The 26,821-nt window shown below is 33.8% G+C and overlaps 1 protein-coding gene across 4 annotated transcripts in view; it reads left to right on the top strand.

Annotated features, from left to right (window-relative positions):
- IPO11 (importin 11) overlaps positions 1-26,821 on the top strand; it is a 135,953-nt gene that overhangs the window by 68,805 nt on the left and 40,327 nt on the right. For all 4 annotated transcript variants that reach the window (XM_081133639.1, XM_081133640.1, XM_081133638.1 and 1 more), the window contains 5 exons: positions 6,646-6,761; positions 15,113-15,189; positions 16,919-16,998; positions 17,405-17,485; positions 26,309-26,404. In XM_081133639.1, the coding sequence (XP_080989765.1) occupies positions 6,646-6,761; positions 15,113-15,189; positions 16,919-16,998; positions 17,405-17,485; positions 26,309-26,404 (450 nt within the window). The remainder of the gene's footprint in view (positions 1-6,645; positions 6,762-15,112; positions 15,190-16,918; positions 16,999-17,404; positions 17,486-26,308; positions 26,405-26,821) is intronic.

The raw sequence follows: 26,821 nt of genomic DNA, 5'->3' as shown, positions 1-26,821 counted from the left end.
GAAAGATTATTTCTTTTATTGATGAGGATACAAAAGCTAAGTGGTGATTTAGTGACTAGTCTGAGCTTGCACTTGTAAGTAACAGAATAAAGAGTGGCTTCCACTTCTTTTGCACTATGTGTGTTTAGACTCAGTTTGAGAGTTTTATAAGGGAAGTGTGAAAAAATCCCAGCTGCTGTGCCTCTTCAGGCAGTGTTGCCTCAGGAAATCTTAGGAAGCCAGAGTGCATGGAATGTTTGGTGTGTACAGGGCCTTTTTTTTAAATCATGACACTTAAGTGCCCTGTGTATTTGTATAGGCCAAGGATGTAAGGTCCCAGGCAAGTAATTACCTACCCTTCTTGGGAGAAAGCATGTAATGTTGAATATTAAAATTGAGACTGAAACTTAAAATAAGGTTTTCAATCATTTGAGAAGATTGTACTAGTACTAAGGGTTACTGGTAAGTTTCCTTTCATGAAAAACACTGCCATCTTACGACTTTTAAAATTTAACAGGCAAATATTAATGTAAGTATTTGTGTGTTTTTTTGTGTTTTAAATTCTAGGAACCCAGACTCTAGTTTCTGACTGGGGAGTGTAATAATGACTACACATAAACTTTCTAGTTTGCAGTAGTTGACTTTAGTGGAAGTAGGTGTTTATTCATACAATAAACATTTTTAAACACCTGCAATATGCAAGACATGGTACTAGGCACTGGGATACAGAAATGAATAGGACAGGCTCTTTGTGAATGTGGCTGTCTAGGCAAAGACTAAGGAGTCAGGTGCTCTTTTAGCAAAAGAACGTGGTGGTATGTGGGCACTCAGTGAGTTACCTATCTCAGATTTGAGGGTGAGGGACTTCAGGGAAGGCTTTCTGACACAGGTTGTGCCCAAATGGTGTTGGTGTTAAATAGTGTTAAACAAGAGGTCTTAATGAGATAGTGGTGCAGGGATGAGAGCGGTAAGGATATTTTAAACAAATTGGCCAGCATGTGTAAAGCCCGTAGGCATGAGAGAATGTGGTGTTTTTTCTTTTTTCTTTTTAGGTTTGTGTATTGATCAGCTTTACATGTTAGATAGGTTAAGGTGTCAGTTCTTGAAGACTTTTTATGAAAAGCAGCAGTATCTTCAGTCTCTGTTTGATGGAGGAATCCATTTTCAACACTAATAACCCAGTCTCAGGCTTTCTGTTTCTCCAGCTCTAAGTAACATACTTACATTGCTAATTCTTTATATAAAAATTATAGGATGGAAATTGAATTATTTCATTCCCTTCTGTGTGACTTCTGTTTCCCCATTCTCCCAATGTAGTTACATCGTAATTTAAGTTAGGCCATTATCTAGTGTTTTCATTTGTGTGACAATACAAAGGCTAATGAAGACATATATCATTATGTTATGATTAATTTTCTTTCTTGTACAGCCGTTCTCCTAATCTCCACTCCTTTATTAATAATTTTGTTTGCTTAGTATATAAGTTTTCTATTACTATGTAACACATTACCATAAACTTAGTAGCTTAAAACAACATCCATTTATTAACTCGTAGTTCTGTAGGTCTGTAGAGGTTCAGCACACCTTGTCTATACTCTTTGATACTGGGTCTGACAGGTGAAATTAAGGTGTCTGCCAGGCTAAGTTCTCCCCTGTGGGCTTTGGGGAAGAATCTGTTTCTATGCTTACTCAGCTTGTCGCAGAATTCAGTTTCTTGATCTATAGCATTGAAGTCCCAGATTACTTGCTGGCTGTCAGCTGGGGCCCATCTCAGTTCCTAGACTTCAACCACATTCCTTGAGCAATTCTTGCATGTCAAATCCTCTGAGGCTTTGAATCTCTGATTTCCCTTTATGCAACCTGCCAGAAAAAAAACTCTTTTAAAGAGCTTATGTGGTTAGGTCAGGCCTACCTGGATAATTTTTCTATTTTAAGGTCACTTGATGTGGGACCTTTATCACATCTCTAAAATTCCATCACAGTGGTATCTAGATTAGCATTTGCGTAACTGGGGAATGGTGTATGTACACCGAGGTAAAAAATTAATGGTGGTCATCTTAGAGTTCTGCCTACTATGGAGTCTTCTATTTTTCTTACTGTTCTATGTAATCCATACTTTTCATCTGTTATCTAAACATTCCCTCAGTATGTTCAGACATATCAGGTATTTTGGTACTTTTATAATCTTGAAATCTGGAAGAATCTTATGTGCTTTAGTCTGGAGTAGTTTTACTTTATGCTTGTGTGCAAGGCTCTTAGAACTGGATCCCCTTTCACTGTCATCAAAAGGATTCTTCTTGCCTGTCTTTTCTGTGAGATGCCTGTTTTCTCAACTTCTTTTTTATTTTACTTCTTTCTGCAAAAGGTACACAGGAGGTAAATTTTTTGAGATTTTTGCATGTTGAAAATGTCTTTATTCTGTTTTCACATTGATTAGTAGTATAGCTGGGTATAAAAGTCTAAATTTCCCCCCCTCCTCAAAATTTTAGAAGTTTTTTTTTCTAGCTTTCAGAGTTGCTCTTAGGAACCCTGAGCTATTTTATTTTAATTTCTGATTCTTGAATGTGTCATTCCTCAGTTCCCTTTTTGGCAACCTTTATGATTTTCTCTGTGTGTGTTTTTTTTTAAATTTCATGATGACATGGGTATATTTTTATTCCATTGTTCTGGACACTTGTATATTTCAAATGAGAAACTCACGTTCTTGGGTTCTAGGCTATGATATTATGTTTTATTGTTTCCTCCCCTTCTTGTTTTTTTGTTTGTTTGTTTTGGTGGTTTTGGTTTTGGTTTTTTTGGTCTCCTTTTAACTTTTATTACTTAGATGATAGATCAGTAAACCAGTCCTCTATTTTTCTTACTTTTTTGTCCTGCTTTTTCTTTTCTTTATTCTTTTGCTCTCCTTTCTGGAGAATTTCCTGAACTTTATCTTTCAACCTTTCTTTTAACTTTTTCTTTACTGTTTTTAATGGCTATGACTTTTTTGTTTTGTTGAATAATCATTTTCCAGCATTTAATTTTTGTTTCATGAATGAAATGTTTATTCTACCAGGGATATTAATGATATATTTTCCAAGTTTTCATCTCTATGCTTGGTCTCTTTCCTAAAAGGTCTGTTTTTTATTTGCTTCATTCTCTATTTTTCATGTTAGGTACTTTAATCTTATCTGTTGATTCTTGGTTGTTGACTTTTTGTGTGTGTACATGTGAAAAATTTGAAACATACACGAAAGGAGGAGGAACAATATAATGAATCTTTAGGTAAACATCACCCACCTTCAAAAACTGTATCAACATTTTGTCTGTATAAATTTAGGAGTGGGAACTAAAAGCTGATTGGAAGTGTTGTGTATGTATGAGAAGCTGGCTGATAGTGGATTTTTCTTTTAGCATGATCTAGCTGGGTTGTTTTATAGGGGAATGGTCCATGTTTTTGAGATCTTTTTTCAGTGAAAGATCCTTCAGTCTCATGCCTGTTAAGTGTTACATCACCCTGTTTTTTGTAATATCCCTGCTCTTGATTACCTGATGTCTCCCTGTCTTGAGACAATTTCTTTTTACTCTACCAGAAAATAAATGGCCAGATATTGCTAGTTCAGGGGAGTGCCAGTTGTTTGTGCACTTGCATAAGATTTGGCATCAGACTGTTTCTTAAACACCTTCTAGAGGGCCTCTTTTTTTTTTTTTTTTTTTAACACCTCCCTCTCAACCTCTCTCTTGCCAAAATATTTGGTGCTATCAGTTCCTGAGTCTTTTGGAGTTTCTGTAATGTAAATTAGGCTGTTTCTTGCCCTTTTTCACTACTGGCTTTGAGATTTTTGATTTTCTGAGTCTACTAAGTCAGTAACCACTTTCTTTCTTAACAGTTTTAAAAAATGAGGTGCTTTTATTTCTTCTTTTGTTGCCTTTGTACTTATGGTTATAGGTCTTTAGAAACATACCCTACTGTATTATTTTAGGAGATCTTAGCTGAGAACAGTAATAAATACATGGGTTAAATATGCCAACTTTCTCCAGATAGTAATGTAGTTATTTCTAGTACTGAGTCATTTGGTATAGCTGGAATGTAGAGTATAGAGCTTAGGTGTGGGGTCTAGTCAGGTAAATGTAAAGAACATCTCTTGAAGCTCAGAGGAGGGAGTATCATCATTTTTATTTTAGAAAGGTAATCAGGTGCCAGTGTGGACACTAGTTTGGAATGGGGTAAAACTAAGGTAAAGAAAAGTAGTTGGGAACCTCCTTTGTTACCCATGAAAGAAATGATGACCTGAAGTAAAGCCTTGAGGGGAAGGGGGCAAGATTTGAAAAATATCAGAGAGAGAGAGAATTAAGGATTATTTAGATGTGAGGTGGGGAGGAAGAGGAACCAGGAGGTGGTTGCAATATAATTTATTACTAGAAAAATAATGGTTCATGCCATGTGAGTTGGGAAATGCAGGAAAAGGAACTTTATAAGGAAGACAATGGGTTGATTCAGTGGTAGACTTAAGAGTTTGAGATGTCTCCTGGGTGATGATGGCCTACAGTCATTCAGAGTGTTCAGAGATTTGGGTTGGAGGTAATAAATAGATTTGGACATTATTAGCATGTATAGTAAGTCCTTACTTAACATTGTTGATAGGTTTTACAACTTAAAGCAAAATGACATAGAACAAAACCAGTTTTACTGTAGGCTAATTGATATAAATAAGAGTTAAGTTCCTAAGCATGCCATCAGTGTTATAAATGAAACAATGTTATTCGAGGACCTGCTGTACATGAGACATGAGAAGAGAGCCAGAGGGAATACCCTGAGAAATGCCAGTTTTTAGCAGGAGTTATTCTTTTTCCCCCCCTTAACTTAAAAAATAAAGAATAGATTCATAGACAGTGGCAAAAATAGTACAGAGAGACTCCCTTGTACCCTTCACCTATTTTCCCCTTACATCTTAGGTAATTATAGTACTGTATGATTTTCCCCCATTAAGCATTTCTGATACTTTTATTAATAGCTGATGCATTTATTTTTGAGCTTTTACAGTATTGTCTTATAGATATAACTGTGGGCTGAAAGAATGTTCAAATGTACTTAAGGCTGCATATCTGGGATTGTGCATGTATTTCAGGCCTCCAGATTATAAAGGTGAATCTCCTCAGGATTTGACATTGAGAGTCTTATATGTTTAGCAGTTGCTTCCTTTAGTTTTGCTAATGCTACCATATTGTGCGCATTGGGATGTGCACTAAGTAGATGGGTTCTAATTATCTTAGGAAATTTTAAGTCTATATTAAACTCAATATGAACTTGATTAGTTTTTCTTAATATTCTTTCTTTTTTGTTCCTTTAAAGATTGAGCTATGGAGAGTGAAATTTTAACTGAATTTTAAGGTCCAATATACTACTACTTTATTAACTGTGACATTTTTATACTTCTCTTCCTCGGAAAAATCTATAATAAGGTCTTTCATCTTATTTTTAGTTATAGAAAGGGCCAAACTTATATTTAATGTATTTAAGGATAGCTTTATGTATTTCCACTGAAGTGTCTGTGTTTTGATAAAGATTGAATTTAGTAAAAATTATTTCATTAAAGGAGAAATACATATTTTAAAAATAAAGATGTGTCTTTAATTCAAAACAGGGAAGTACATACTTTGTTGCACTGTGATTGCTACAAACTATAGTGACATTTGAACTATTCCCTAAGCGTGGCGTGGTTGATAGTTTATTGGATTTTCTTTCTGCGTTTGTCGGATCATAGAGATTATTATAGGTTAGAAAGGGGGTTTTCATCCTCTCTGTTCTTCAGACTGAGATTTAGTGTATACACTGAATCTACCTCCATAATACAGTAATTAGGCAAACTAGAATGTTAGATAAAATGCCCTCTCTTTATTTTTGTGGTTTTGGCTCTTTAAAAAAGTTAGCAAAATATCTTCATTAAACTAACATGTACATATTTTTTTTAAAACTTACAGAGAAGTACAAAAAAAAACCACCCAAAAAACTTTTTTACTGCCTTCCAATATTCTTTTCCCCTTTCCATATTTCCCTAGTGTTCACAATTTTTTTCTGTTTTTTCCCAAGAAACATTTTTATGCAACTCTCTGCATATTCAGAAATGTAGCTATTTAAAAAAAAATTTGGCATGTAGAATTGTCATACACACTTCTGTACCTTTTTAATCCAGTTTATAATTACTTTGAAATTGTTCTCATTCCATGTCTAATCCTTTCTTATGGTTACTCAGTATTCTAGAATATTAATGCACCATAATTTAATTATCTTACTGCTGAACATTTAGGTTGGGTTCATTTTAGATTATTTAGGTTAGATAGTTTATAGAATTTAATATTTCAGTGTTAACATCTCTTTAGTAGAGATAGGAAAATAAATATTTATGTGTGGAATCTCTTTAAATGAACACATGTGTGTAGCCTTGGTATATATGATTTTACTACCATTAGGCAATTGAATAGTGTTTTTTTGCTACTTGCTTTTTAATTGTAAACAGAACTTTGTTTTAATAATGCTTATAATTAGGACGATCCTTTAAAATCTGATTGATTTATTTTTTATAAGTTATTTTTAGGGCTTTCTTATATGATAGATGATTTTTTCTTGGTGGCTGGGGGTGGTGGGACATTAGAGTGTCTTATGTTAAGTTTTATTTATACTTCCCCCAGGGATTAGGAGCAGACAGCAAGAACCTGTACCCTTTCCTGCTCCCAGTTATTCAACTGAGTACAGATGTTTCCCAGCCTCCACATGTTTATCTTCTGGAAGACGGTTTAGAATTATGGTAAGAGAAAGAACTTGATACCATGGATCTTCCCCCCCCCTCCCCTCACCTTCCCTACTTTCATTCCAGTAAAGCAAAGGTCATGAAACAGGGCTTAAAAACTCAACATTTAAAAACAAAAACATGAAGTCAGTTTCCCCAAGTAGGTAAAGTAATAGCTCCATCTTTTCTGGCAGCTGTCACTCAGTGTAAGCTTACAACAGTCAAAGTTAAAGGGAGAATTTCAGTAAGAACTCAACTGCATTTCATCTTTTGGAATTTGGATTGTAAAATTTGGATCTTGATAAATTTTCAAAACTAAAAATTTACTTAAAGCTTCCAATATGTTAAATGAGATTTTCGGGGGATGGCTGAGTTATTTTCAACCTCTTATTGTCTTACCCAGTAAGTACAGAGATGATACCTTCGCCCCAAATGTTAGTGCTACTTAGTCTTGATTTATTATTTTACTAAGTGAATAGTAGGTAGTGTTAAGAGGTTTAAAAACCCTACAAAAACCATTTTCTGTGGCAGCTCAGTGCCACAAACTGTAAGGAACTGTGCTAGAAAATAATTTTGCTTTATTAAGCTTATTTTACTGATGGGAGCAGTCTCTATTTAAAATGTAGTTTATAATACAGGAAAGGTTTAAAAATTCCAGTATATAAAGTGATACTGGAATTAAAAAGCAAATCACAGAAATTAACCGTAGAAAAAATTAACACTTGGAACCTCCCTTCTTCCTTTTCTTTTCTCCCTCCCTTATTTTCTTAGCTAAGTTTTGCTTAGCTTTCTAGGAATGAACAGTTTTTTTTATTCTTACAAATTGTCTTTGGTGCAAATTATAAATTAATGATCTATATCAAAATACTAGATGTGCGATTTTAAAACATAACTAGGTAGATGTTTATTTGCAGTTTGTGTTTCTCGTTCTTTTCTAGGTTAAGTTAAATAACTTCTGGATGGTCTGATTATAAATTAGCATGTGTTGGAAACTTTTATATTCATATATTTTTATTTGTACAGAATGGATTATTCTAGTTCAGAGGTTGGCAATTTTATTTTGTGAAGGACCAGGTGGTAAATATTTTTAGGCTCCCCAGGATGCACTTTCTGTTCCAGCTACTCAGGACTTCTGTTTTAGAGCAAAAGCTATCCTAGACAGTACATAACAAGTGGACATGACTGTGCTCCAAGAAAACATCACTTATAGAAATAGGATATGGTTTGGATTTGTCCCAGAGCTGTAGTTTGCCAACCCCTAGTCTAGATTACAAATTAAAACATTAATCTCTGTCACATAAATAACTTTCTTGTAAATGTGTTGTAGATACTGTATGATATTGACTGGTAGAAAAATTTAAAATATTAGTTATAGTAAAGATATAGACTCAATACTTATCAGTATTGCAGACTTAGTATATTAATGTGGTTTAATAAAGGTGTATAAATTTTTTAAGGATTGCATGAACAGGTAATAATAAAAATGCATTACTCTGTTAATGGTAATTTTTTCCCCTGCTTTTAGTTATAGGTAAAGAAAAATTAAATCATTATAATACATTTTTTAAAAATTACAAAATTTATTAATAGCTAAGATTCTTCAAAGAATCAGGATACATGTTTCTTCATATAACTCATTTGGAATCAGATACAGGTTCCCACCCCCAGTTGTACCACGGTATTAGGCCTGTAATCATCTTCTGTTTGCCTCAGCTTCCTTTCTTACAATAAGGAAAAATAATCCATACTTCACATGGTTGTGAGGATGAGATGTTTTTAAAGTGGTTAGTATTTTGTATATAATATTTAAAGCCTGAGAATCAGTGAGATCGCTTAGGAAGCAAAGGGAAGATAGAGAACATTCAGCTCAGGGAAAAATTCTAAAGAATTTATAACATTTAGAGGTCGCATGGAGTCATCAAAGATGACAGAGAAGATATAGGAGGGATACCAAGCCAAGAAGAGACTGTTTCCTGAAAGTGGGGGTGGTCAGCTGTGTCAGATGTGCTGATCGTCCTAGTAGAGCAGTACATTGAGGTGAATTTGGCCACATGGAGATGGTGGAAGGGGTTTCAGTGGAGCGATAAGAACAAGGGTAGAGTTAGAGTAGATTGAAGCATGAATTGAAGTTAAGTAAGTACAGACGGTGAGCACTGACAACTTGTTTAAGAACTTTCATTATGAAGAGGAGTGGGGAAATTTGGCAGCCGTTGGCTGGTGTGGGGGATGCAAGTTCTAGAGGGATGGATGAGGCTCCAGAGAAAGAAAATTGAAGGAGGAAATTGTGGAATTGTGTACCTGAAACCTGTATGATTTTGTTAACCGGTGTCACCCCAATAAATTCATTTAAAAGGAAAAAAATATATAATTGAAGGAGTCAAGAAGGGACAGGATTCAGCGCAACTAGAGGGGTTAATTTTTTAAAAAAAAATAGCAGCAGGAATACTTTATCTGTTTTAATTGGAGGCATGAAGATGGATTTCTGTATTGTAGTGGAATGAGATAGGTAGGTGTTCCATCTGTTAGCTTCTGTTTCTCAACAAGATATGAAGCATGATCATCAGCCGAGTGTTTTGGGCTGGAGTGGGAGTACATAAAGATATGAGAGGTTTGTGGGAAGCAAAGGTATAAAAATGTTATGTTGGAGAATGGGATTTTGAACTTATTAGGGGATTACCAGTATCAGTTGATGTTTGTGGTCATGTATATATATAAAATGAAACTTCAGACTAATAAAATTGACAAATCTCTAGCAAGATGTTATTAGTCTTCTCAAAGAGCCAACCTTTGGCTTGGATTTTCTTTGTTGCATGTTTATTTCTCACTGACTTCTGTTCCTGTATTTATCTCCTTTTTCTACTTGCTTTAGGTTAGTATTTGCTATTTTACCTAAATTGTAAGGTTTAGGTAAATTTACCTAAGGTTTAGGTAAATTTAGCTCAATAAATTTTAGTTTTCTAATATGTGTGTAATAGTATAAAGCATTTTAAAATAGAATTTAAACAAAGGAAGTGCATGAACCATTTTTTGTTGTCTTGTTTGTTTTTTAATAAGTAGAATGAGGTGATGAATACTAGTAAACAACAGGCATCAGCTGTATACATTAAATATAATATGTTCTTCATTAAAAAACTAACGCAATGGCTTTTTTGCCATCTTCAGGAGATAGTATTATTCTTTTTTTTTTTTTTTTAACTCTCTTTAGAAAACTTTCACTTCCTCAGATGAACTTTACTTGCTAGGTTGAATTATACTTTAACATATAACTCTGTTTTCTAATATTTTAGCTAATTTTGTTTCTTCCTCTGCTTATAAATGAGTTAGCTCTATAATCCACATTTTGTCATACCATCTGATTTTATATCAAGGTTATAGTTATTTAAACAATTTACCAGTTTTTAAAAATCATTTTCTTAATCTTGGAATGTTTTCAGTAATGTGGGGACTATTCTTTGGGTCATTTGAAAATTCAGTAAAAAAGGGAACTGGAAATGGACCCATGGCAGGCCTAGGAAGTCAGTCACAGTTTTTACAATATTTTCAGGTTGTTCCTTATTTGTTAGTTTAAAAATATATAAACTATATATCTTTATTGATTTCAGAGAGAGGAAAGGAGAGGGAGAGGGAGAGATAGAAACATCTATGATGAGAGAGTCATTGATCGGCTGCCTCCTGCACGCCCCTGACTGGGAATCGCGCCTGCAACCCGGGCATGTGCCCTGACCAGGAATCAAACTGCGATCTCCTGGATCCTAGGCCGACACTCAACTGCTGAGCCACGCCCAGCCGGGCTACATATTTATTTTGGTTTTGATTTTCAATGTATGTTAATTTTGGCATTGAGTTCCTCAAGATACCAATAGAAAAACTTACGTGTGTTTGCTTTATCTTTGTTTTAGTTTTATTTTTGTTTCATCTCTTTTGAAAGTACATTTGTTAGAGATTTTTCTTATTAATATGAAAGAACTACATGTTAGATTTAAGAATTCTATGTTTTTCTCCTTTCATTACTTTGTTATACTTAGTTGTGGGTATATTTTCTTAAAACTTTAAGACAAATGGTTAGTTTATTACCTTTGTTGTTCTTAAGTGCTAAAACATTTAAAGTTGTGCATTTGTCTTGGAGTATAACTGCCTGTTTCCCTTATTTCTTGATAGGAAATCTATTTTTTTATTTTGGTTATAACATTACATTTTTTTAAATGACCTTTTCGACCCAACATTGTTTATTTTTGCTGATATTAAAAGTATAGGATTCAGATGTGGATTTATTGCGTTGTAAATACCACATGTCACTTGTACAATTTTTAAACTTAATGTGACTTTTAACGACTTACAGGCTCCATTTATATTCACATAAATATTAATGATGGTATTAAAGATAAGGACTCATATATACCTATTTTTAACTTGTAGTCTGTTAGTTCACAGTAGTTCACATTATTATTTTGCTTTTTCATCTTGACATTGATTTATTAAAGTATCCCTTTCAGTTTTCTTAGTGGCCTTTTGTGTTAGTGGCCTTTTTTATTTCTAGCATTTTGATCTGTTTGTTTTAAAAAATAATCACTGCATAAAATTTTGGTATTTTTGTATATTATTAAAATATTTAATATAGTATTTAAAATTTAAAATATTTTATGAAGTATGTGATGTAATATGTATGCAGTGATTAATGTTCCATCTTGTAATTATTTTGCATTTAAATTTTACCTGATGTCATATGGTTTATTTTGCTTAGATTTGACTTAACTAGCTTTTTTTAACCTTTTACATTTTAGCTTTTCTGTTTGAAATTTAGTTAATGTTTTCTACACAGAGCAAATTTTTATATTTTAACATAACCAAAGATGCTTTACTTCAAAAGAATTTCAAACATTTCTTACATTTATTTGTTGAATTGATATGTCTGTCTTTTTACCTTATTTTCTCTTCTATATTTTTGTGGAAGGGTAGGTGATATTTAATTTTACATTTCTCTAGTCAAAGATGTTGGCACATATAGCTTTGTCTAATTAATCATCAAAATAGTAACTCTTCCCTTTCCTCGATGGTGAAGAATTTAGGGCTTTAATTTTGTTTGCCTCACTTCCTTTCTTTTCCAAGTTATTATATGTTTAATCTGGAGTTGCATGCCATGTCTGTTTATTTTTAAGCAGTTTAAATTCTTCAAGATAATTTTTCCTCTTTTTAATAGCATGATTTATACTGTGGGAACTAACATAGGAAATGACAGTGACAGTGACCTGAATAGCCTTTTTACTAAGGTAATGACAGTGTCAAGGCAGAAACAAGCTTCAGATAGAATCTTAATGTGGACCCATTGACAAAAAGAGTTTTTTAAACATCATCTGGGATAGAGGATATGCCCTTCACTTTTTTTCTCAGTGAAATGCCATGAGTGGATTGTAGTTTTTCTTGTGCCTTCTTGTTTATTTTAAAGGTGAAGAAGATAAATTTTTATCTTCTCTGAAGTTTTATTTTTTAAAAGTTTAATCAAATTCTGTTATTGTTAATCAGGGTAAGGCATCTAAAGCTACTATTGCTTGTGTGCTTGGAAAATACTTCATTTTGTGGGTGGCTGGTTTCTCCCGCACATCCACTCTCCCATCTTTGATTTTGTCATTTAAAATTTGTAAAATAGTTCATAGATATTTGTTATTATTTATGACTTACATAAAATGAAAATTTGATTTTTGTACCCTGGTTAAGAAATGGAATAGTGAGAATGTCTGTGAAGCCCATGGTGTGGCCTATTTGTTGAGTCCTGTTTTCATGCCAGGGATAATAAATTGCACCAATCTTTTTCTTTTCATTACTTTGTTTTCTTTCTTACATTTTTATGTTTTTAAAATTGCATATGTGTGTATCTCTAAATATTATATTTTAACTTTATATAAATTGTATTATATGTGTTCTAACTTGCTTTGTGGCTCCCTGTTTTGAGATTTATCCATATTAATGAATTTCATGGTGTTAATGTAACAGTTCATTCACTCATTTGGCATTTTGTTTGATGTTCAAATGATGAGACTCTGAACGTTCTTGTGCGTGACTCCTAGTACAAATGCACGAGTCTTTATGCACGATATATGTTTCTGCCTAGAAATGGAATGACTTGACCATAAGTGTATACATGTATACGTATTCTACTTTACCAGATAATAATTATTTTCCAAAGTGATTATAGCAACTCAACAACTCTTGTCATCATTGTTCTATGGCTTTGCCTGTATATGGTATGTCAGACTTAAAATTCTGCTTATCTAGTGGGGGTAAAATTGTGCCTTGTTTTGATAAAATTTCCATATTTTTTATAGTCAAGTTTGCCAATATTTATATCTTATTCTGTGAAATGCTTGTTCATTTCTTCTGTCCATTTTTCTCTTAATTTCTTTTCAGTATTACCCCTTCGAATGCTATTTCTATGTCAGTTGTATCTATGGCAAACAATCTTCTCTCAATATATGACATATTTTAGCTTTTTGGGGGCATCTTTTGATACACAGTAATTTTTAATTTAATGTAGTCATATTTATGAATATTTTCTTTAATCTTTCTCTAACCTAAAACCATAAACATGTTCTGATGTCTTGTAAAGTCTTACCTTTCTTATACGTGTCTTGGAATTAATTTCTGTATTTTGTATGAGGTAGAGGTTCACCACCAAACATAGAGTAGTTCACCTTTTCTTACTGACCCTTGGAACCTCTTGCCATATGCAGAAAGGTCTGTTTCTTGTGCTTTCTGTTCTGTTTACGCTATTAATTACAGTGGTTTTATAGTACATCATAATATTTGGTAAAGCAAGTATCTTCAATGTTTTTGTTTTCTGGAGAATTTCTGTTCATGCTCATTTGTCTTCCATATTGTTTTAGAAGCAGCTTGCCTAAATTCCAGGAAAAGTCCTATAGGGAATTGAATTGAAATTTTATTAATTCTGTTTAACAGTTCAGAAAGAATTGACATCTTTATGATGCTAGATTTTTGTATCTATGAATCTACTAACATCCATTTGAATCTTAAGTGTTTGTTTTGATGTTTAGAGATTCAAGTGATTTTTATACAGATGGTTTCCAACTTACAGTGGCTCAACTTAAGATTTTTCAACTTTACAATGGCATCAAAATGATACATATTCACTAGAAACTGTACTTTGAATTTTTTGGTACCAGCCCTCTCATAATACTAGGCAGTGGTTTACAAGGGTAAACAACAAATACTTTACAGTGAACTGTGTTGCCATCAGTTTTACAAAATGCCCATCTGTGTCTCCTGCTTCAGGTGAGAAGAGGGAGACAGTTATAATATAGTGATATAATCAGCAACCTTGCTGAACTCTCTCAGTAATTTGAATAATTTATTTATGAATCATTTTTCCCTCTCTTTTCTGTTAGTCATATCTTGAGTGAAAAAAGACTGCTTAACTTTTCCACTCCTACTATTGTATCTTTTAACTTAATTGGTTTATTCATGTTAGAGTCCCTCCAACAGGCCCTCACATGTACACTCAATAGATGTGAAGGTAGACGAGATACTATAGGATGCTCTTTGAGGCATGTTTCTGTTTTTCCAGAGAATAGATTCATCCTATCATCACTAGGTGTGTTTTCTATGAGTGTTTGGTAGGTACTCTCTTATGAGGTAAAGGAAGTTCCTTTCTGTTTATAATTGGATGAGAGTTTTTATAGTGAATGTTTGATTTTGAATAGGATTTCCCTCCCTCCCTTTTCTTGCAGATATTGTGACAATCGTGTGTGTTTGTTTTTTTAACTTCTTTTTTGGGGGGTAGTCTGAGGAGGTAAACCAATTGCACATGTCTGTGATAAACCACACCCCATATATAATTTATTTTTTATACATTGATTTTTTTCAGCTTGCTATTACTGTGAGTGAGATTGGCTTGTTCATATTTATTAAGTTTTACTAAGCTCATATATATAAAACACTTAATGTAAATTTTTGTTTTTGTTTTTCCTAATTAATTAGTCCAGTGTCTCATTACAGGGACACATCAGTTACATGTGACAAGAATATATCAAGAAAATAAAAACAGTGAAATAACTTTTATCTCTCCCAGACCACTCATAATAATCATGCTTTTGCTTTATCATTATAATTGTACATATTTTAGTATGTAGTCACTTTCTTTCCTATTTTTGCCATGTATATAGAAATAATATTACATGATTTGTAGGTAGGTTTTTAATTTTGATGACTTTGGTAATTTTTTTTAAGAGATAATGTTTTGATTTTTTGTATTGTCTATTTTTCTTTCTTCCTTTACCTGGGGTAATTTTTTAAATATTTAAGTTGTATTGTTATTAGCTTAATGGTTACAGAAAGTGATTTAATCTTTTTCTCCCTAGGTTAGTGACTTTGGAAAACAGTCCATGTATTACACCAGAGTTGCTTCGTATATTTCAGAATATGTCACCACTTCTTGGTAGGTATTAAAGCATAAACTTACTACTGTTTTGAATAGTCATAATTTGGGACATTATAGATCACCCGTTTTTACTAAAGTCCCTCATATTGAAAAATGAGTCGGATAGTTTCTAGATTTTTTTCTATATAAGTTTTAAGAATCATTTGTGCTTGTTAAAGAACAAACAGTAAATTTACTAAATTACTAAATAAAAAAAAATTTTTTTAAAAATATGTCTTTATTGATTTCAGAGAGAGGAAAGGAGAGAGAGAGAGAGATAGAAACATCGATGATGAGAGTCATTGATCGGCTGCAGCCCACAACCCGGGCATGTGCCCTGACCAGGAATCGAACCCCGATCGCCTGGATCCTAGGTTGACGCTCAACCGCTGAGCCACACCCAGCCGGGCTATACTGAGATTTTTGTCTTTTGTTGCAAAAAATATTTAGATTACAGCCTTTGTTGTTTCTTTTTATGTCTTTCATTAGCATGGCAACAAGTTGGTCACTCCCTGTCTCCCCCATATCTTTATTTTAAAATCTGTTAAATCCTAAAGTTTATGAATTAATGCCTTTAAAATACATTTTGAGCTAGAAATAGGTTTGTCATTTTCTTGTGAGAGTACATGGGAAATTCTCTACTGAATAGAATGTCTTCTAACTTTGCTAGAATATGAGTTAGATAAAAACCCAGGCCCACCGGCCGGGCGTGGCTCAGTGGTTGAGCGTCGACCTAGGGTCCAGGCGATCGGGGTTCGATTCCCGGTCAGAGCACATGCCCGGGTTGGGGGCTCGATCCCCAGCCGGGGCGTGCAGGAGGCGGCCCATCCCATGACGCTCTCATAATTGATGTTTTTATCTCTCTCTCTCCCTATCCTTTCCTCTCTCTGAAATCAGTAAAGATATATTTAAAAAAACAAAAACAAAACCCAGGCCCTAGACCAATAGTTTGCCAGAAAAAAAATTTTTTGTCTGTCCTATTGTAAGTGAATAGAATTTCTAAATATTAGCAACAAAGAACAGCAGGTTTTAGATATAGATGATATTTTGAGGTCGTTTTTGATCCATGTAATTATATACATACAATCTGTATTCTATTGTATCCTTATTGTATGTGATAAGATACGAACATTTGATCATACTCAATTTTAACAAAATAGTTTTCTATTTTGTACTTGAAAAAGAATAGCTAAAAACAATGTCCTTTTCCTGTGCTATTCTGGTAATTACTTTCTTAAGAACATTTTTTTCTGTGTAGGTTTTTATAGGGGAGAAGAAGAAAAAGGCCCAAGGGTTGAGAATATCTAGAAAAGTATAATTTTTTGGAGTAGAATGGGGATTCTTTTTGTAAGTAGAGTAGTGTAATGCTTATTGTGTTAACTCATTTAAGCAGATGTCAAAATATGGTAAAAACTATTCATTTACATGTTGTTTGCCATGCTAACACTAATAATTTAGTTTGATTTAAAAGACTGGGTCATATAGTTAGGTAGTTTTTTTCTGGAAGGAAAAAAAAGGAACTTAATATTCTTTTCTAAAGTGATTTAACTAGTGGGAGGTATATGGGAAAGCATTAAGCTATAGGTTGATGTCAGTTTTTAGATCATTATCTATATACTAGTATTCTGAATAGTACTCAGAAAAAATTTGTAATGAAGTGTAACTCAATTTTAAATAAGTCACTTTATTTAAACTAAATTTGAACAATGAATTTGTCTTTTTAAAAAATTATCTATCATTTTGGCAGAACAAAGTTCAGAAAATCTCAGAACCTGCTTTAAGATCATCAATGGTTATATCTTTTTATCATCAACAGAATTTTTACAGGTATGTTGTTGTAGCTTTTGCATTGTAAAAATTTATATAGTTGTTATTTTGTTTCTCATTTAAAATGAGGAGAGGTACCTTTTCAACATTTAAATGAATGATCTATATTACTTTAAGTTGGGGGGAAATTTTATAAGCTTGCCCACTGCAGGGCAGATGGGATGCAGTTCCATGAATTAGGTTTTTTAACACAGAAAATACGCTGTTTGAATAAATAGATCCTCATATTTCTATAAAAATCAGCATAGGGAATAAGTTATATTTTTATTCTCTAAACTTTTTCTAAAGAGTTGTAATTGAAACTTTAGTATATAATTGAAATTCAATCAGTCCTAGATTGAATTTTTGTTTTTTTAATATTGCAGATATATTCATATGTATATTTTGACCTTTGATTGAATTTCAGACATATGCAGGAGGTCTCTGTCAGTCCTTTTGTGAGCTGTTAAGGGACATTACTACAGAAGGTCAGGTTCAAGTGCTCAAGGTATTGTCATTTTAAAAATTATTGTTATAAGTTTATAAGATTATTGTTATAAGTTTTCCATCTGTATTTTGTGAAATTGGACCTGCATTTGAGTTTGGATGACTGGTAAGGAGGAGAATAATTCTAGACAGTGTTAAATACTACAGCGAAGTGAGCAAGACTAAGAACAGAGAAAATACTATGTGGATTGTCTGTTGAGAGTAGGGATTTTGATGTTACTTAAAATCTTTAGTGACTATAAATTGGAGAGGGTCATATACCATATTACTGGAGTATTAAATTATAAAGTGATGATAGCTATTAGGGAAATGCAAATCAACACTACAGTGGGACACCACCTCGCATCTGTTAGAATGGCTTTTATCAATAAAACAGGTAGTAACAAGTGTTGGAGAGGTTGTGGAGCAAAAGGAACCCTCTTTCTCTGCCGTTGGGAATGTAAACTGATACAACCACCATTGGAAACAGTATGGCAGTTCCTCAAAAAACTAAAATTAGAGTTACCATATGACCCAGCAATCCCTCTCCTGGGTATCTTCCGGAAAACTTGAAGACATCTATTCGCAAAGATATATGCACCCCCATGCTCACTGTAGCATTATTCATGGTGGCCAAGACGTGGAGACAACCGAAGTGTCCTTTGATAGAGGACTGGATAAAGACGATGTACATATATACGATGGAATCCTACTTAGCCGTAAGAAAAGACTAGATACGGCCATTTGCGACAACATAGATGGACCTTGAGAATATTATGCTAAGTGAAATAAGTCAATCAGAAAAATCTAGGAACCATATGATTTCACTCATATGTGGAATTTAAAACTTAGTGACACAGGCAGACAACAACAGTATGGTGGTTACCAGAGGGAAGGGTGTGGGGGTGGTTATAAAGGGTAAAAGGGGCCAAATATATGGTGTTGGAGATGGTTTGACTTTGGGTGGTGGGCACATAATGCAATATACAGGTCATGTGTCATAGTAATGTACACTTGAAACCTATATGACCCCATTAACCAATGTCATCCCAATAAATTTAATTTTAAAAAAATTATAAAGTGATGAGAAAAGGAAGGAGCTTGACAGTATCATTAAGGATTGTATTCGTTTCCTAGGTCTAACATAACAAAGTACCACAACCTGGGTGGCTTAAAACAACAGAAATTAATTTATAATAATTTTAGTAGTTATCTCTCTCACAGGCTTTTGGAAACTAGAAGTCAAGATATTGTTGGGGACATTCTCTCTCTGTCTCCCCGCCCCATGAAGACTTCAGAGAAGGATCTGTTCCATGCCTTTCTCTTAGTTTCTGGTGGCTGCCAGCAGTCCTTGGCTTCCTTGGCTTGTACATGCATCATTGTGCCTCCATTGTCACGTGACATTCTCCTTGTATTTCTGTTTTCTCTTCTTATGAGGGCACCAATCATAATGGATTAACTTTATCTTAATTACATCTGCAAAGATCCTGTATTCAGATGAGGTCACATTCAGACATTTAGGACTTCAGCGTACCTTTCTGGGTGCAAAATTTAATCCATAACACGAATGTGGTATTAAAAAGTAAAATGATGACTTTTGTGTGTGGAGAGGTAATGAGGAGAACCTGATCTGAGAAGGTTTTTGTAGATGACAGTGACCCAATAGAAGGGAAGATGGTTCCAAGTGATACAGGGGATTGGGATTTCAAATCTAGAGGGTATGTGGAAGGATCAACTTGGAAAAGGGGCAAGAAGTGATTGAAGCTGTAGATATACTGCTCGGTAAAGAGTGTAGGAAACTGGCATGTGACCTTGGTGTTTTCAGTCAAAAAGGAGACAGGATTGTCATCGGTGTGAGACAGAGGCACATTGCAGCGTGACTCGTACAGTACATCTCCACTTATGTGGGGGTGGGGCAAGTATTCTTTATTTCAGTGGGCATTATTAAATGAATTATATCTTGCTGATGTTTAAGTTGATATTTAAGGATGATTCAGTTATATTAATGTCTTAGGCTTTAAGAGAATTATAATGTAGAAAGATTTTTTAAAAGAATTGAAATAAAAAGCTCTTTGGTTAATTCTGACCCCCCCCCAAAAAGTTTATTTATTAAACGTTATGCTCTTTAGCACACTGAGTTTTCTTGTTTTATATTGTAATTCACAGTAGAAACTTAAAACCAAAGAGAGCAAATAGAGTGAAAATATGGCAGAACTCTTAGGTTTTAATTTCATAGGTTCTTCGGTTTAGCTTTTAGAGTAGAAGATAAAGGCTGAGAATCTGCGCCACACTTACCAATGAGCATGTGGGCTTCAATGGGTAATAGCAGGAATCTGTATGCGTGGCTTGTTGAGACCCTGCACACTTGAGGCCTGGTCCACTGCCAAGCGGCTGTCAATCCTCATCCATACTAATTTCAAAGTGTTACAGCTCCAAAGCTTACAAGTAACATTGTGATTTTCTGTTAATTATTGTAACATTTGTAACATTACAATTCACTTGTTTACTAAAATGTTTCTGTGAAGTTTTGTTGCATTTATGCTCTTACCCAACTGATGTGGTGGCAATATATAATTATATTGAGGAACTTCATCTGTCTAGCACAACCTTAACTTCATCTTTTGCCTTGGTGATAATTTCTTCTCTGGGAGTAGAGGAGATAAAAAGGAATTGACACTTTGGACTTAATTCTAACTATTTGAGGGAAACTTGATTGGCAATGTGGGAGTGATAGAAATTGGAGAGAAAATTGCTATGTCATTTTGATGTTGTCTTTATAGATTTTTCAGTGTGTGTGTTTTTTCATCTTTCTCCTCTGCTAGCCTGTATGCTTTTCTGTGATCCTAAACGTAGTAAATATGTGTTGTGTTTTCTCTGAATGCATACAGTCTATGCAGTTTGGAACCCTGGGAGTCCGTGATTCTTACGTTAAGGATTTTGCATAGTGACTATCATTATATCCAGTAGAAGTTCCGTCTAAAGTATGCAGATGGTGCATTCAGGATGTTCTTCTTTCCTGGACCTGTGCCTTGGTTTGCACACCTAGCTCTGCTGCCTATACAGTTCTCAAGTACATTCTGGGCTTAAATTCTATTTAAGGGGTTGTACTCTATGATTTTTGATAATCTGTAACTAAATTATCTGAAATCCTCTGAGATAAATTATAGTATATATTCTAAGTGATGAAGATGTTGTTTCTTATGTTAAACACCTCACAGAAAACATTTGAATTGTAAGTGTATATTTTTTCTCCTGTTTTTCTGCAATATTATTAGTAGTAAGTAATTGTTGAAAGACAAATTGCTTTAAGTCACATGGAATGGATATATGAAATTCATTTGAAAAATGAGTCACGTTTTTAGAATATGTCGTATGGAGAATATTTACTTCCTTACTATTTTTAAAAAATTATGTTCTTGTAAAATAATTAGAGGCAATATAGCAGAGCAGGTTGCACTCTGGACTGGAACAAAGCTGCGTGGTTAGAATATTGGCTCTGCTACTTCACAGCTCTGTGAGGTGAGCAAGTTAATCTCTGTTCCTCACTTTGCATCTATAGAATGGGGATGAAAACTTTACCTACTCCCTAGGTTGAGGTGAGGATCACATGAGTTATATAACAGTGCCTAACACGTACTCAGCTAACCCAAGTGCTGGCTATTTTTATCTGATCTAATACCATTATGTAGTTTACCTAATTATATATAATCTCCCTTCGGGGTAAAACAGACTAATACACTTGTAGGCCACAAAATTGTTTGGTTGCTAAGATCTGCTGTGGCTGTAAGAAAAGCAAACCAAACCAAGTTATTCTGCCTCCTCCTTTGACCATTTCTTCTAAATAAATGTTTATTTAAAATAAAGAATACATTAGTTAAATTTTCAAAAGTAAGGTGATTTACACAATGATAGAGCTTTACTCTTTATCAAGAACTATGTATCTTAGCTGGCTGTTTAAAATTATTTGTATTTAATTCTTTCTTCCTTTTCAGAATAACAATCTTAAAAAATTTTATTATGGAAAATTCCAAATTTACATAATGCACAATACTGCACTTACAATTTTAGTAGGAAAAAATGATTTGTTTCTTTTTCCTTTGAAGTAAAAGAAGGTAATGTCATTATTTGTCCCTCAGTTTTACGTAATATATTTTTATTGAATGACTCAGCACAAATCAGTTATCATACAAATGTTTTGAAATAGTTATTACATTTAACATAAAGTATAGATTAAACCAATTTCTCTGTAACTGTACCAATAGGAGGTCATTAATACTCTAATTAAAATTTGGCAATGTAATAACATGTATTTAGGACTATTTTTATATAAACATTGCTACAGTCAAACCTGTATATATGATTTGAAATCTCACAACAGTAATTTATTATTTATTAAATAGATGTTAAGTACTAGGAATATGGTAATTATCATGAATAAGGTATTTGTGGTTTTTTAATAAGGAATATTTTAAGACAGTAGTGCTTTTATGCTTGTACTTGAAAGCTGAGAGCTTTCAAAATTTTTGGCATTTTCCTATTCTCAGTTCCATTAAAGTTATAATAATAGTTTTTAATATCAGCTCATTATTTTCATTTTTAATACCTCTCAGATACTGTTCTTTATATAGTATGCTATATAACATTTTAAATATATTTTTGCCTAAATGTCACTGTTATACTAATTTCTGACAGTATCTGGAAGCAACTTCTTTGTGCTTTGAAGCAGAAAATTACAATGTTATGAAAATTGGATAGAGAGACAAGTATGCCTACTTTAGGAGCAAATGGTTAAGAGCAAAAATAGGTTTTTTGTATTCTATGATTTAGAACAACTTACCTAGATGAATAAAGTTAGATTCTAAAAATACTCAAATTTTAATTGTTAACATTTTTTAATTTGAAATTTGTCTATGTGTATAGATTCAACTTTCAGTATAGATAGTCTCTCTTTTTCATGATCTTACCAAGCGGTAATGAGCCAGTTGCTTTCATTCTTTGTGATAGGTTTATTTAAGATGACACAAATACTTTTCATGTATAATTTATTCTGTAATAATAGCTAATACTAGCATTTACTATATGCTACACATTCCTAAGCACATAATATAGAGACATAGAGTTCAGGTAATGCTCACGTAAACCTATGATGACAGCACTGTTCTTTTCCCAGTTTTACAGATGAGAAATTAAGTGACAAAGCAATAAATACCTGGTCTAGCTAGTGACTGGAGTTGTGATGTAAAGCCAGGCATTCTGACTTCAGAATAAGTGATCTAACTACTTTGTAATGCAGTATAAGCCTAAATCAATAAAATTGTTTGTGTGCGAGGCACAAACTAAAAGCCTGCATTTTTGACAGATTTTAAAAACACAATCTGTTTCAGGTATGTTCAGAAAAGGGATAGATTAAAACTAAAATGCATAAGTCCAATTTGTAATAGCATAATGCTTATAAAGATAGGAATATGTGATTATTTTGTGACACAGAGGAGTACTGTGCAGCTTTTAGAAGGAATGAAGACCTCTGTATACAGTCTTAAAATGATTTTGAGACTCTAAGCAAAGAATAATGTCTAGAGTTTTCTTGTATTTACAGAGTACAACATAGACAGCAGTGGGAAAATAAACTATTAAAAGTGGTTATGTAGGGATAAGAAGAAGAGCAGATGGAAGCCAGATCTTTTAGGATGTATATTTATTTTGTGCTTTTGCTTTAGGGCCATGTAGATGTTTTACATGATTTAAAATAATGAAAGTAAAAGCAGTTCTTAAAGATAAAAACAAGCTGAAACATTTGAATCTATTCTTATGTTGGTGGTAGAGACATCTGAGAACATTTCAAGTAACTTTAATACATAGTATTTTACACATGTATCGCTGGTGGGATGTAACATTGGAACAGAAAGAAATAAGGATATTATAAGTTATACTCAGTAGTGTTATTATTAGTAACATTAGTATTGGTATTTTGAAACTCTTATATATATATTAGGTAGAGGGAAATAAGGTTATTAGAACCTGGCATTCTTCAATATATTAGAAGATGGAAATATAAAATCAAAGAAGTTATGTAAAATGCTGCAATCTTGAATTGGATTTGGTGAGTTTACTGCATATGCTTTTTAGGAAGAGAAAATAGTTTTCCTAATTCTGTCTAGAAGCAGTATCAACCCAGTGGCAGCAACTGTACCCCAGAGCCTAGATTGTGCTCTGTAAATATTGTGTCCTACTGGTTGACTGCAGAGCTTAGGCAAGGGATATACGAGATAATCTGGGGAGCTAGCTCTCTGTGCTGAAAGGAAGGAAAGATGGGATTCTGTCAAAAGGATTCAGGAATTAACTTTGAAGGAGCTCCCACTGGCTAATTATGGGACAGCTTGAACATTAAAACAAAAGTAAACCAAATGGATTAAAACACATCAAACATGCTAAAATCCCTGAGAACATAATGATCTCTGCCAAGAAGAGTAAGCTGTGTTTTAAGCACTATTAACGTCTGTAAATTATCTTACTTTTAACTACTTATTCTTATGTTAGTTGTCTTTAGTTTTATTTCCTCCTTGGTCCTGTTTGGCCACCTGGGTGTACATGCATTTTACTTGAAATATACAGAATTGTATATTACCCCTGAAATCAGAGAGGCACTTTTCAAAATTTTGTTTAAAAGTGAAAGCTATGCTGCTGGTCAGAATGTTTGGTATGAGTTTGATCATTATGGAAAAACGTTCACTGTGGAAATACTTTGAACTCTGGCATTTAAGTCACAACTGCAATATATTCCTTGGGAAGTGGACTATAGAGTTTCATGTGTGTGAAAACAATGTAGGACCATTCCATCTGGATTTCCCACAGGCATCTCAAGTTCAGCATGTCTAAAAGCAAACCTCATTATTAACAGCACCATAATTTGTACCCGTTGAGCAAACATGGAAACTAGGAGTAATCCCAGACTTCTTTACCTTTGGTCAACTGTTCAACTTGTTTTGTGTTTCTTATCAGTTCTACTTCCTGAAATTTCTCTTAATTCTGTTACACAACCCCTGCCTCCAAATCTGATAATGGCGTTTTTCTGCATAATTTTTCAGAAACAATCTTACCTTTCTAGCTATGGTTCCTACCTGTTTGAATGCAAAGACTCCATTTTAGTTCTGGAATATTGTAGTTCCTTTAAACAGTAGTAACTATACCTTTATATATAAAGAATATGGATAGTCACAGCCTTTTTGTATTAAATGATAGATACATTAAAATGAATTTATATTTTAAAAGTCATAATGATCTAAATATGTGATTTTTTTTCCCTACACAAACTTTTGTAATCCTTGGAATTAGTCAAATGTTTTTGGTGTAATTTTTTATATGCATGAAATTCTGTGCCAGTTGTCTCTGCTCAGTATGCTCAGACATATTGACCCATCAGGTATTTTATTACTTTAATTTTCCCAAAGAAGCCTCTTCCAGTGCCTTTTGAATTTCTTCTTTGTAGATTCCAATATTCATCTCTCATTTTCTTTGTCTTTTTAAAATTGGCCCCTTCCCTTTTATCTTTTCCTGTAATTTTAGTTGGGTTTCAGGAGGGAATGTAGTTAATATGTGTCTAACAGTCAGCAGATGGCCTTCCTCTCCATTCGTAGATAGAGACTGTCTAGTGACATCTACCTCTTAGACTCAGTCCACTATCTTATCTACATTCCCACCTTTATCCCAAATGCCTTCCTCATCTCTATTCCAAGTCCAATTTTTTTGAACAAAATAAGCCTTATTGAGGTCATATTTAATTATGTTCTGAATCTCCCTTTGCTTTTAATCAGGAACTGTGATGTCTTTTATTTTGTGTCTCAAAACATAGTGTTTGGTCCACAGTAAAAGTTTTACTTCTTGCTAAAAATTAGAAAACGCTGTTGCCCTGGCCGGGTGGCTCAGTTGATTGGAGTATCGCCCTGTACACCAAAAGGTGTGGTTCTGATTCCCACACAGGGCACATACCGAGGCTGAAGGTTCGATCTGTTAGGGCGAGTACAGGAGGCGACTGATTGATGTTTCTTTCTCATCCATGTTTTTCTGTTTCTCTCTCTTTCCCTTCCCCTCTCTCTTTAAAAAAATAAATAAACAAACATATCCTCAGGTGAGGACTGAAAAAAAAAGAAAAAGAAAACATCATTCCTGGGTACTCTGCTTATCTTGAGAACGTTTTGAAGTGCATGGAGGTGTATTTGATTGTCCTCGTGTTTGGAGCATGCTGCTGACACATAATGAGTACAGACTGAAGGCACTAAAGGGCCCTCAGTGCATGGAATAGTCTTGCACAGTAAACACTTGTCCCACGTAGAATGCCAGTAGTCAGTCTTGAGAAACAGTGCTCAAAGTTTAGAGGGAAACCTGGCTCTGCCTTGAGCCTGGTACTTGCCCACAAGTCTCTCAAATGATGTGTGTTTTTCTTCCTACTCCTCGAGCATTGGGACTGGAACCAGGGAAGATCCTTCTTTGTCCTCATTGTTGCTTTCTGACCACTGTCTGTCTTATTCCCTAAAAAATAAAACAGCTCTGGCTGGTCAGTTGGTTGGAGTGTCGTCCCATGCACCAAAAGGTCTCTGGTTCAATTCCTGTTCAGGGCACCTGCCCAGGTTTTGGGCTCTATCCCTGGTCAGGGTGCATGCATGAGGCAACCGATTAGTTTCTCACATAAGTGTTTTTCTCTCACTCTCTCTCCTTTCCTCTCTCTCTGAAATCAATAAAAACAGGATTTGGTGTGTGGTATTTAATACATTGTTTTTTTTACCTGTGTTTTACATGAAGCAATGGCTTTCATTATTAACTGTTACCATTGTGTCTTTCTGATTTTTAGGTTGTGGAAAATGCCCTTAAAGTGAACCCAGTTTTAGGCCCACAAATGTTTCAACCGATTCTACCCTGTGTTTTCAGAGGTATTATAGAAGGGGAGGTAAGATTTTTATTAAGCTTCTAGGGACAGTATTGGACCCTTAGAGGTCCAGTTTTAATTATTTTCCCTCTTCATTGTAAGATTATTTCTTTATTGTCTTATGTAAAAGGAAAGCTTTTTAAAATATTTGATTATTTTGAAGTAAATTAATTCAATTTCAGGTATTCATACAGCTTTATTATTTTTCCACATAGGAAAGGATAGATTTTCTTTGATATCTCTTCTCTCACTCATATGTTCTAAGTCCAGCTCTTAAATAGATCCATGTAAACTAAGTATGTTAAGAACATTAAAATAATATAAATATATAAATATGCCATTGATAAATATCCTCTCTCTGTTCTTCTCTTTTATATATACACATATGTTATTTCTATAAATATATATGTAATACATATATATTACCTTGTATGGTAT

This window comes from Miniopterus schreibersii (genome assembly GCF_964146895.1).
Source record: "Miniopterus schreibersii genome assembly, chromosome: 3".
In the NCBI taxonomy this organism is placed as follows: Eukaryota; Metazoa; Chordata; class Mammalia; order Chiroptera; family Miniopteridae; genus Miniopterus; species Miniopterus schreibersii.
This window is presented reverse-complemented; position numbering and strand designations above follow the sequence as displayed.